This window comes from Eptesicus fuscus, chromosome 15 (genome assembly GCF_027574615.1).
Source record: "Eptesicus fuscus isolate TK198812 chromosome 15, DD_ASM_mEF_20220401, whole genome shotgun sequence".
Taxonomy (NCBI): domain Eukaryota; kingdom Metazoa; phylum Chordata; class Mammalia; order Chiroptera; family Vespertilionidae; genus Eptesicus; species Eptesicus fuscus.
In genome coordinates this window covers 47,226,897-47,240,147 of record NC_072487.1, presented here as the reverse complement: position 1 = coordinate 47,240,147, position 13,251 = coordinate 47,226,897, and the positions used below count along the sequence as shown (strand labels likewise).

The window sequence follows — 13,251 nt, the reverse complement described above, 5'->3', positions numbered from 1 at the left end:
CCTAGAAGCATCTTTGTGACGTGGCTTCTCTATGCCTTGATACTAGTAGAATTTTAAATCTGGAATGCTACCCTTTTTCTTGGTCGTAAGCCATCGAATGCTTTCCAAAGCCAATTAGTGACCTGAAAGAATTGAGGATCCTGATAAATTCTTGAGGAACTGCATTGCATGTGGTGAGAAAAAGAAGAAAGATATGTCAAAATCACAAGTGTGTCTTGGTGTGTGTGTGTGATAAAAAGTTGTTATATCGATTATTGTAACAAGGCATGCAAAGTATTACAAAAATTGAGAAAACACAGAATATGAAACAAAGAAGCTGATTTAGGTTAATAAAAAAAGTAATCCTTCGAATAGAACCTAATATCAGTTTATAGTTGTCTATCTGCACAGCGATGAAAATGATCCCCTAAACTCTTCAAATAATGATTTCTGAGTTCTGCCATTGACTTATGACATAACATATAGGTTTTACACTTTGAAGTATTTGGTTAAATGCTTATTCTAAAGAGTATGTATGTATGTGTATACAGCTTGACTAGGAGTCGAAGCTGTGACTTTGGTGTACGGGGCAACACTCTAACCACCGAGCAAAACCATCCAGGGCTATAAGGAGTACTTTTTTAAAAATCCTCACCCAAGGATATTTTTCCATTGATTTTAAGCAAGAAAGAGAGAAGGAAAGACAGAGAGAAACATCGATGTGAGAGAAAAACATCGATTGGTTGCCTCCTGCACGAGCCCCAACCAGGGTCAGGGAACCTGCAACCAAGATGCATGCCCTTGACCGGAATAGAACCTGGGACCTTTTGGTTCATAGGCCGACATGCTATCTACTGAGCCAAACCGGCTAGGGCATATAAGGAGTACTTTTAAAATCATGCAAGAAAATGATTATAATTTTAGATATTTCAGGTCAGCTTTACATTTGTAATATAACTTCATAATATAAGTTTTTAAAATTTCATTGCTTTATGACATTTTTATTTCACTCAAAGTTACATATAAATACATTGTGTTAATTTTGTATAAACAGACAAAAAATTTGGAGTGAAGGCTAGAATTAATGGAACTCTGAATATAACCCTGAACTTGGTCAAACAGAATTTGCAGAATCATCGCCTGGTTTTGCCTTGTCTTCAGCTTTTACGAGTATATTCTGCAAACTGTGAGTATTTCAGAGTAGTTTTTAGTTAACTCAGTGTTTTGAAGTTACAGAAAATGAAAATTTAAAAGTACCTTAACTCCATAACTCTAAAATTTGTGGACAAGATAAAGAGATTATTTAATATGGCTTTTTATAATGCCTAGCCGCACCACCACAGAAGTGATATGGGGTAAGAAGGAGAATTGGCAAAATCTTGAGAATTGTCATGAATTCCTCCAATTTGTAAAAGCTTGTAGTGAGGGGGAGGAGTAGGCAGCTCGTGGGAAATATGTGGAAGAATGTGAGGGTATTGGCAGCTAGAAAACCGCCGTGCCTATTTGGGTTTTCACAGATGAGAGGAAAGCTGAGAGGGAAGGCAAGTGGTAGCATAGTCCCTTGGAGCTAATTAGCTTCAGCAATCAGTAGGGAAGTAGCAGAACAGCAAATAAGTAGTATAGGAGCCCCTGAGGAAACTGGAAAGAAGAGGGATTACCAAGAGAACCTCAGATGAAGTAGCTTTCCTCTCTCTCTCTCCCTTTCTCCCTCTCTCCCTTTCCCCCTCTGCCCCTCTCTCCCCCATCTCCCTCTCTCCTTCTCTCCCTCTCCCTTTCTTCCTCTCTCCCTCTCTTCCTCTCTCCCTCTCTCCTTCTCTCCTTCTCTCCTTCCCTGTCTCTGTCCCTCCCTGTCTCTGTCTCTCTTTCTCTTTCTCACTCATATTAGATCCCAAACCCATAAGGTTCTTTCTATTCCTTGATTATGGAATTGGGGTGGTTAATAAAACATCTGAAATTGAAATTGTAGAGTACATAGTCTTATAGAGTATCACTGCAAAATAATCAAAGTGGTAGATATGTGTCTGCATATGGATGTGTGTGTATTTATACATACACTAGAGGCTCGGTGCACAAAATTCGTGCATGGGGTGTGTGTCCCTCAGCCCAGCCTGCACTCTCCCCAATCTGGGACATCCCTCTCAAAATCCAGGACTGCTGGCTCCCAACTGCTCGCTTGCCTGCCTTCCTGATTGCCCCTAACTGCTTCTGCCTGCCAGCCTGATCACCCCTAACCACTCCCCTGCCACCCTGATTGATGCCTAACTGCTCCCCTGCCAGCCCAGTTGCCCCCAACTGCCATCCCCTGCAGGCCTGGTCACCCCTAACTGCCCTCTCCTGCTGGCCTGGTCACCCCTAACTGCCCTCCACTGCAGGCCTGGTCACCTCTAACTGTCCTCCCCTGTAGGCCTGGTCACTCCTAACTGCCCTCCCCTGTAGGCCCAGTCGCCCCCAACTTCCCTCCTCTGCCGGCCTGGTCACCCCTAACTACCCTCCCCTGCAGGCTTGATAACTGCCCTCCCTTGCAGGCCTGGTCCCTCCCAACTGCCCTCCCCTTCTGGCCTAATCGCCCACAACTGCCCTCCCCTGCTGGCCATCTTGTGGAAGCCATCTTGTGTCCACATGGGGGCAGCCATCTTGTGTGTTAGGAGTGACAGTCAATTTGCATATCACTCTTTTATTATTTATTCATACATACATACATACATATTTATGTATTATGTGTGTATATCTATCTGCTTTGACAATACAGCTAAAGGTGGGCTCAGAGGAATCTAGTTCTGAACACTTAAGTAATTAACATTTATATAATTAAAAAGAACATAAAGAAATTAATGAATTGGATATCTAACCAAAGAAGTTAGGAACAGAGCAAAAACACAAGAAAAGAAGAGGAATGAAATAGTAAAGGAAAAAAAACACACACGTAGAAAATAAAAAACCTCCAGCTGATCCAAAAAAAGAAAACAGTTGGATTAAAAATAAATAAAATAAACCACTGACTACTGCAATTAAGAAAGAAACAAGACAGCACAGACAAAAATAGAAGGGGTAATGGAATACTAAACAGATGCAGAGGAAATTAAAGTCAGCATACAGAACTTTAGGAGTTACATTTTTGGTGGCATTTTATTAACCACTAGAAGGCTAGTAAATGGCTTACCTGTAACTTAAAATAATACTTGTTCAGAGCTGAAAATGTTTGGCACAATTTTTTGATTAGGTAATTGTTTGCATCTTCTGTGTGGAACCTTTCCCCTGCTGCAGCTGTTTAATTCAGGTCCTCATCACCTGCCACCTAGCACGCAGCCTCCTGATGTCTCTCTCAAACGTGCCTTCCCCAGCGTGCTGTGAGGCTGACCTGTATTCAAAACGCAGATCTTATTTTAAAACAACCATATTTGCACTATAAAAATTTTAGTGTACATTCTTCTATCTTTTATCCATACATTATTAAAATGTATGTTTTATTGATTTACTATCTGTTGGTGCTATTTCATACACAATGTTTTTTATCTATTATTTTCCAATAAATGACTGTTGTTTTTTTTGCTGGTGGGGGTGGGGTACTTTCCTATGGTTGAAAGAATGAACAACTTTTAGGGTAATAATTTGCTTTACCCAGCTCATCTTCTCATTAGAATGCTTTTGTCTGATACTTTATGCTCATACCCATTGTGTTCCTTGACTATCTGTGTTCCTGTCTCCAGAGATATTCCACAGCCACTTTCGCCCTTTACTGCAACTCCTATCCTAGCTAACTCCTTCTCATTTGTAAAGACTGAGCCCAGAGCCCTGGCTGGTTTGGCTCAGGGATAGAGTATCGGCCTTTGGACCAAAGGGTCCTGGGTTTGATTCTGACTAAGGGCACATACTTTGGTTGCAGGCTCCTCCCAGACCTGGGCCCTGGTCGGGTGCGTGCAGGAGGCAACCAATAGATGTGTTTCTCTCACATCCATGTTTCTCTCTGTCTTTCCCTCTCTCTTCCACTCTCTCTCAAAATCAATGGACAAATATCCTTGGGTGAGGATTAAAAAAAAAAAAAAAGACTGAGCCCAGATATCCATTTCTCCAGAAATGCCTTCTGTTTCACTAAGAATTAAGGACTCCTCACTGTTGTGATCTAAATAGCCTGTAACTCTTCATCTATTTAACAAGTAATTTAGTATTGATTTGTTTACTGTTACTGTCATTCTCCTGTAAACTGTTCTTTATTTTTGTCTTTCAATCCCCATGACCTCGTATTTAGTAGAGTTTTTGAAGAAACAAATGAAGCAACTTAAAAGTATTTTTTTAGAAATAACATCTTTCAGAACTACCTGCAATTTCCCCTAAAAATAAAGTAAAAAAAATATACCTTTAAGTGATTGGCTAAGGTGGATGAGGGAACATGAGTTATATTTACTGAACAATTAATATATATTTTGACTATGTTTCACCAAGTATATACGTACATCCCTACTTACAGAGTTTTTAAAATAATTTAAAATTTTTTCTTCCCCTCCCAGCTGTGAATTCAGTATCCTTAGGGAAAAATGGAGTTGTGGAACTGATGTTTAAAACCATCGGACCATTTAGTAAGAAGAATTCGGGTCTTATGAAGTAGGTAAATGTTTTGAGTGTAAATAGAGATATCCTTTGTTATTCTGGGTCTCATCATCTTGATCTGTACAATGAATAGTAGAGTTAAATTGTAGATAGTGATTTTATTATGATAAAGATTTTCTTTGCTATAAAGTTTAATTTTCAAAATATATAAAAATTAGAAAACTTTAAATTCATTGAATATAGTGTTATGGAAATTTAGACTTTGAAAATTCCTAGATACTATAAGAGGAAAAAAAGGTTTATAGAGTATCATTCACTCAGAAACATTTATTGAGTGCCTACTATGTTCCCTACCAATTTTTCAATCTTCTAATAACCATGTCCTTCATTGTCACAATTATCTGAACATATTTTTAATTTATACCTTTTTTTTGTGCCAAAATAATGTCATTCTTAAAAAAACCCCACATTTATAGGTCTTTCAACCTCAGAAAATTAAAAAAAAAAAAGCTGTATTTTCTTAGGCCGTATTAGAGGACATACTTTAAAATTTTTTTTACGTGGAATTTATCAAATATACATAGAGTTTACATTATAGTAAACTAATCAATTGTCTTGAATAGTTATATTAATTATTATATGCAGTTGTCAGCACTCTGCCATTTTTTTTTTCATTTACTTCCTTACATGTTTTATTTTTGTTGGGTTATTTTAAAGCAAATCCTAAATGTCATATGAATTTCTGTAAGCAAATCTCAGATATTTTCTAATTTCTCCCTTAAGAACTTCAGTATATCTCTACTAAATAGGGACTTAAAAAATGACCACTATACTATAGTCACACTCAACAAAATTATTAATTCCTTAATATAATCTAAAATCCAGTCTGTGTTCAAGGTTTTCCAGGTGTCCCAGGATGCCCTTTTACAGTTGGTTTGTTTGAATTGGGATCCAACCAAGACACACACATTATTCCTCATTATATTTAGGAAATTTCCAAAACTACTCAAAAATAGAAGGAATTGAATAATGAACCCTGATATGCCTACCCATCATTCAATTTCAACAAAAATCAATGTTCTGTCATTTTTAATTCATCTTTCCCTTTCTAGTCCTTCCCCTTCACCACCCCCCCTCCCCGGAGTATTTTAAAATAGACATCAGCCTTTATATTTGTTCCGTAAATTATTTTGTGTGATTGCTATTAGACACGGAGCTCTTTTAGTGTTACCACAGTATCATTTCTTTGCCCAACAATATTAATAATTTCTTAATATCCACTGATATTTTCTGATTATCTAAGAAATCTTTTTTTTTTTTTTTGCAGTTGGCTTGTTCAAATCAGGATTCAAATAAAGTCTATACATTCTATTTGATTACTATGTCTTATAATCCTTTGAAATCAATAACAGTCCCCCAATTTTTTTGGTTCTGTTTTGTTATTTGTTGAAGGACCTGGGTGCTGTCTTATAGAATGTCCCAGCATTGTGGATTAAGATGACTGTATCCTGGGGTCATTTAAACATGTAGGTATATCCCTCGAATTTTCTGTAGACTGATAGAGCTAGAGGCTTGATTAGATTTGGGTTCTTTTTATTCCAATAAAAAATGTGTCATAGGTGGTGCTAGTCACTCTATTTCACATCACTTAAGATCATTGAGTTGATGTAATCCATCTACTTTTCACCTGGTAATTTAGCAGTATTTCATGACATTGTCCAGATCATTGACTTTGCTAATTTTCTCATTCTTTCTGCTTTTATTAGCTATGATTCTTTTGTAAGGTAGAACTTGTCCACGTTAACTATTTGATTAAATTCTACTAACAAGATTCAGAACATTTTCAGTCTTCTTACCCATTCTTAGTAAAGGTAAAATATATTAGCTTGTATCCTTTTGAAAATGGGAACTTACTTGCACATATAATCATTTATTAAATATTATTTGGTGGGATAACTTAACAAACTTGTGCAAAGGTCATATACAATCTTAGAGCATCTGATGAAATGTAACAAGACAAAGAAAAGGATTGTGTCACAATTAGTAAAACCAACTTGGTGTAGTGTAGTGAGTGGGCTGTGGAGGTAGGCAGAACGGGTTTGCATGCTACTGGCTCCATGATACAAAGTAAGTTACCTAATGTATTATGCCCCAGTTTCCTGGCTGTAAGGTGGTAATATCAGAACGTACATCATAGGGTTGGTGTGAGGATTTAATGAGATGATTCCTACAATTAGCACAATGCTTTTATTAAAGCAATGTAATTAATTTAGGTAGGAAATGTGGTAATGTGCATGTGAATACTAAAAGTACATTCTTTATTTTTAAATTTATATATAGTTTTCTCCCTTGATATTTAAAGTATTTTATTACTTATCTTTTGTCTAGTGGTTCTGATCTCCTACTTACCGTCTACATTATTCTATTGTAACCAAGTTAACAACTCTAATATAAAATGTCCCTAGGAGAAACATTTCACAATATCTTTGTGATATACAACATGGAATATATCCAAAACCATGTAGAAATCAGTGAGTCTAAACTTCTGAGAAAGGAGTATTGTTACATAAATTACCCCTTAATTCTTTTCTATTTATATTTTAAAAAGAAAAACAAAATCTTAAGCTTTATTTTTACTTTAAAAAGAAAAATCACTCATTGACCAAACATGTATATCTTGATCTCTTTATCACCATAGGGCCTTCTCCCTTAATTAAGATATCTCAGCATCTAGCATTTGTATCAGTTTTTATTCTCCTTAAACAATGCCCTGAATTTCATGGAACAAGATTGAAGGATATTATTTAGTTTGAAAGGTCTTACTTCCCTTTAGGATTTACCTTTCTTCCAACTTTAGGTTTTGGATTTAAGTACTGTTAATCCAGAAGGAAGCAACTCCAGAAGTTACTGTAACTCTGTCTTTTCAAGTTACAACAGGTTTGGAGATTATTGCAAGGATTGATCCCCATCTTAATGTAACTTCATGAATACCTGGGGTTAAGTTTTTCTTCCTTTACTGCTCCTAAATAGATACGCCACAGGCTGCTGTCTAAGCCATTGCTGGTTGTGTTATTGTGTGTGACATATGAAGATTGGGAAAACACGTGAGGAAGAATAAGATATTGGTACTGCGGAGTTCTAGTAAAATAACATAATACAAACTATGCATTTCAAAAAATCTATTCTAAAATTATTTTGTAATTCTTATATTACAATTCCTACTGGCTTATAAGTGTTGCTATAAAATTTCAGAAATTCCTTTATACTGAAGTTTAAAAAAATGCCATTTATTAACATGTTGGTAAAAATATTGAGACAACTTTGCACCAAACTCCATAATTTTTTTTAATCTAGTGGAACTGTGGAACAAGCATGGAGTCAGAAAGAATGGGGCTCATGTTCCAGTTGTGTCAGTCGTGAAGAATAAATGTCAAGGATTACAAACTGTCAGAAGCACTTTGATTTGGTTCAGATGTGTTACAAACAGCTGCCAGCAGGGAGAAATGCTATTTTTAAAGTACTCTATGATTTTTATAGTTTGAATAAAGACTGAGCTGTAGGTGGGAAAGTCCTATAAGTTCATTGCAATTGATTGCATCTAAGTGATTGTATTAGTTTCCTAGGGCTGTTGTGACCAAGTACCTGGTACAAATTTGATGGCTTAAAATAACAGAAATTTATTGTCTCGCAGTTCTGGAGGTAGAAGCCCAATAGCAACTTGTCTGCAGGGCCAGTGGTCCCTCTAAGTCCTTTATGGGATAATCCTTCCTTGTTTCTTCCCAGCTTTTGGTGGATTGCTGGCAATCGTTGGTGCTCCTTAGCTTATAGCTGCAACATTTCAAACTCTGCCTCCGTCATCACATGGGTTCTCTCGTTTGTGGCCTTGGGATTATTGTTTCAGGCTTTCCTATGAACCAGTATCCATCTTTAGTCTTCTAATTAATTATGTTCTTTACCATTACTCACACCTGGTCATGCTGTGTCTCCTTTACTACGAATGTATGCAGCTGTGTTTTTGGTTTTAACTTCTTGAGTAGCTTTTGCACAAATGTGTACATTTTACTACATTAGCTAGATTGTAAAATTATCTGTGGAAGACATACATTTGTTTTCTAATTTTATACCCATGAAGAACCTGCTTTTGTGGGTATCTAGTAGGCATTCAACAAATGCTTAATGATGAGTGAAATATGTAAGTTTAACAATGTACAGATTTTTATGCAAATATAATTGTTGAAATCTTACTAAGAGGAACTGTAACATGTTAGCCTTATATTCTTAAAGCTACTGATATTAAGTGCCATTTCTTCAGTAACTCTTCCTTAAAAAAATACACACCTGTTTGAATTATAGGTTTTCATAGTAATATTTATGTGTATTTTTAAAGCTGATTAATGGCAGTTGATTTCACTGTGGGTAACTGAATGTTTATGTGCAAAGAAAATGTAAGTACCTTCAGTTTTGGGGGCTATTTTTTCATTCTCTGATGGGCAGTAAGGGTTTTTGAGATATCAGTTAGGTTCATTATTCTCATTGGTGCCTTAGGACTGAAAAATGTTAAGGGGCTCCTCCTTCCTCTTCCCCAACCTTCTAGTTCCAGTATTTTGTATTTATTATTACCTTAAGTATTAGGATTATTGCTTGATGGGGCTAAAATACTTTATAGTCAGACAGCTACAAATATCTATAGAATTTAATTTGTGTGAAACTTGTTTTTAATTTCCTTGTGAGTCTTAATAATGCTTTCGTGTGAACTCTGCTAGGGTCAGATACAGGAACAACAACTGGTTTAATTCATCTAACCTCTGATGTAAAGACTTAGATATTGTTAATGTTCTCCTTTTTTTATTTCTTAAAAAAATTTTTTTGGGTGCTTTTCTGTTGATATTTCAATCTTCCTGTATTCAGTTTTAACCTTAAGGGAGAAATACATACAGAGAAACGCCGTATGTAATTGACTATAACAGGAATGGCTTTTGGAATAGAAAATAATGACTTATCTGAAAAAACTGTGAATTTACTATTGTAGATTAATTTTACTAGTTTTGTTGTTGTTTGTGTTTTCTCATGTCGACAGGGTTGCTTTAGACACTCTTGCTGCATTGCTAAAATCAAGTAAGTTTTTAAATATTAGAACTACTAGATACTGTTTTTCTGAGTATTTTATCTTCAGTGTTAAACTGGAAATGTAGAGTTAGTCTATAGTTATAAAGCTGGTTTATAATAACTTAATGTCAAAGTTGATTTTACCTTTTGGTACTGTTGTTGGATGTGCCATAACTAATGTCATTTATGTTTATTAAGCTATAATTTATTAAAATACATTGACTTCCTTTTTCTAAGTGATTACTATAAATATAAAGCCCTGTTAGTATAAGAAAGTAATATGTAAATATTATGTATCATTTTTTTAAAAAAGTAAAGTTAACATGGTATTGAGTATGTTTACTGTAAAGACTGTCTTGAATAATTATAGCACACATAATTTTAATTTAGAGCCCTTTTATATCTACCATGAATCCAGATGGCTACTGATGTAAATTTACAGTTTACTAAATTAATTGACAAACTATGGCTCTATCTTCAAAACTGAGGCGTTGGAGTAAATGTGTCTTGTAATATGCCTGTGAAGAGTGATTATGATATATTTCTTCTCACCAAGATACTCAGTATCTCCATTTTAAATAATAATTTTCATTAGCACCCATATTTCCATTGGTTGATTAACATTTACTTAACCATAAAACACTTTAGTCCCAAAGAGCTGTATTGATGGCTTTTAATGTTATTCCCCCCCAACCGCCACAAAACTGTCTATCAAGGATAAACCAATTTTTTCTTAAATTTGAATGACCAGAACTGTTTATTTGAATAGTAGCAAATAATTAATTGGTAAATCTGATATTTGGCAAAGTAATGATTTATTAAATTTTAAAAAATCACCTTAGGTGATAGTATTGTATACTAGAGGCATATTTTTAAATGTCCTATGGCTTTTTGGAGCATTCTCAGTCATTGACTTCTTTTTTGGGGGGACAGTCATTTACTTTAAAAGGAAATTAAACGATTGTAATAAACCTGAGAGAGTATAAAGCAAAGCATGAATATACACAGCGCAGAAAGACAGGCGGCTTAGTTATCATCGCTGGGGATAGATTAAATGCTGCAGTGTACAGGGAAGCCTACGTGTATTTTAACTCGAGAGAGAAGAAGAGACACAGGCTGCTTATAAGTTAGGTGTCCTGAACACATGAATAAATCCCCTTTACTAAACTGTTTTAATTGTGCAGGTTACTCTGTACCCTTCTCTTTAGGGTCACTCAGTACCTGTGTTTGAGTTATGGGCAAGTTTGTTTTATTTGAATGTTCATGAAGAGTTTCAGTATTCCTCATAAATACCATTTAGGCTATTGAGAATTGCAATGGAGACATAGTTTGGAACAGTAGTTACAATGACGATAATGTCTTTTTAAGAAACTCATATTCACAGCTAGAAAGTTAAAGGCTTACTATTCTATATGCCAACTGGTATAAACAAAGTGAGTATGTGAATTTAAAATACATGAGACTATTTGTTGCTAGTCAAAGCTATTTAACTGATATTGCACATAGCCACAATTTTAGCAAAACTAGCTCTTCTAGACACAATAGAAGTTTTAAAGCTTTTATATAAGAATTCCCATCCCTTCCCCACCCTGGGAGTTTCTTCCAGTTCCCTCATGTAGGAGCATAATTTCTGAGAGGCATCAGTAAGGTTCCTTTCACTGTCTTAAACCTTATGTTTCAGCTGTATATCAGCACTAGTAATTCTCTGAGGCAACTGAAAGCAATGGAGCTTTACTGTTGCATTATCTTAGTGTCCATGTCATGAGGCAGGGGGTCATTTTATAGGTAAATTTAGATTAGGAAGGGATTAGTATTTTTTTAAATATATTTTTATTGATTTCAGAGAGGAAGGGAGAGGGAAGAGAGATAGAAACATCAATGATGAGAGAGAATCATTGAAAAATTGCCTCCTACACGTCTCCCACTGGGGATTGAGCCTCCAACCTGGGCATGTGCCCTAACTGGAATTGAACCCTGACCTCCAGGTTCATAGGTCAAAGTTTAACCAAGACTGGCCAGGCGGGATTGGTATTTCTTTGTACAACCTAAGATGGGTTGGTATTCCACTTTATTTTGTGCTCTTATAATAGGCCCACCCAGTGATGCTCAGTGGTTCAGGATGTTGCTGTGATAGGTTTCCTTTGCTGCTATCTTAGTTAAATGCACCCATTTGGTTAATAATCTTAAATATTAACACTTTAAAAATAATAAAATAGATCAGATTTTTGGATTTTTAAAAATTAATCTATCCCAATAAATTTGACCATTTATAAAAAAAGCCCTTTTCATTACATTAAAAATTAATGATTAGAAAGTCCTATCGTCTAATTACATAATGCTTCTTATATTTATTTTCTAAAAAGCTTTACAAGTATTTTTAACTTAGCATTAGTATTTATATAATTGGGGTAATTAATTATATAAAGCAATTAATTTCAATGGAAACACAAAGTTTGTAATAACAGCTACAATCCAATGTAGTTAATTTTAGTGGAAGCACACGAAGTTTGTAATAGAAGTTACAACCATGATAATGGCTTTTAACAAAACCATATTCACAGCTAGTAAGTTAAAGGCTTGTATAGTCCATTTATTGTAATCAAAGTCAGTATAATCCTAAGTTTTAAAATACGTGAAACTTTTGTTAGTATTAACATTTAAAAAGCTGCAGCCCTAATTGTATTAAACCATATCTATTATTTATAACCACAAAATAATATATGGGCAGGTTTCTGGAAAATATCATAATTTACTATCTGGAAGTTATATTTATTTTGTTAGATAAAAATGTTTAAATATGTGAGTGCCATTTTTTTTGATGAAAAGAATTTTAACAATTCCTTATAATAGTGTGGTTATATTTTTTAATTTTGTTTCTACTATTTTCTCTGGTCATTTAAAAAATATTCTTTCTCAATTTTCTTTTGTTAAAGAAACAAATGCCAGGAGAGCTGTAGACAGAGGATATGTCCAAGTCCTTTTAACAATTTATGTAGATTGGCACCGCCATGACAATCGGCATAGAAACATGCTCATTCGGAAAGGAATTTTACAGAGTTTAAAAAGTGTTACAAATATCAAGTTGGGAAGAAAAGCATTTATTGATGCCAATGGGATGAAGATTCTCTATAACACTTCACAAGTAAGTTTTTCCCTATTATTGTGATTATGTGTTAATAATATGATTTGGTTCTTAAGAAAACCAAAAATATAGGGTATTTCTAAAAATACCCTAAAAGTAAGATACATATATTTTTAAAAAATTAGAAAACAAAGGCATAATAATTTCTCACATGTGACCACAGACTGGGTTGGAGAAAGTGCATAGTGCATATATCTGCAGTGTGAGATTTTATCCCCTCAGGTAAAAGCAAAATACATAAATCCATCCATATAGCCATATTTTCTAAGGGATTCCATTTAGCCATGCTTTCTAAGATGTGCAGTTGGCTATACTCAGTTTTGCATGTTTCCCTGATAAGGTATTTATGGATTCTTTACAACTGGTAATGCAGTTCTGTTGTTTGTGAGGGTTCTGTGTCTTCCTCTGGATAGTGCATTTTTATTTTTTATTTATTTTTGACTATTTTTTTTATTGAGGTATTATATGTGTACATATCT

The 13,251-nt window shown here is 34.9% G+C and overlaps 1 protein-coding gene across 1 annotated transcript in view; it reads left to right on the top strand.

The window, feature by feature from the left end:
• The window catches only part of AGTPBP1 (ATP/GTP binding carboxypeptidase 1), a 110,391-nt gene that overhangs the window by 31,919 nt on the left and 65,221 nt on the right, over nucleotides 1-13,251 (top strand). The window contains exons 7-10 of the mRNA XM_054727090.1: nucleotides 1,034-1,165; nucleotides 4,485-4,578; nucleotides 9,602-9,639; nucleotides 12,564-12,772. Coding sequence (XP_054583065.1) covers nucleotides 1,034-1,165; nucleotides 4,485-4,578; nucleotides 9,602-9,639; nucleotides 12,564-12,772 — 473 coding nt within the window. The remainder of the gene's footprint in view (nucleotides 1-1,033; nucleotides 1,166-4,484; nucleotides 4,579-9,601; nucleotides 9,640-12,563; nucleotides 12,773-13,251) is intronic.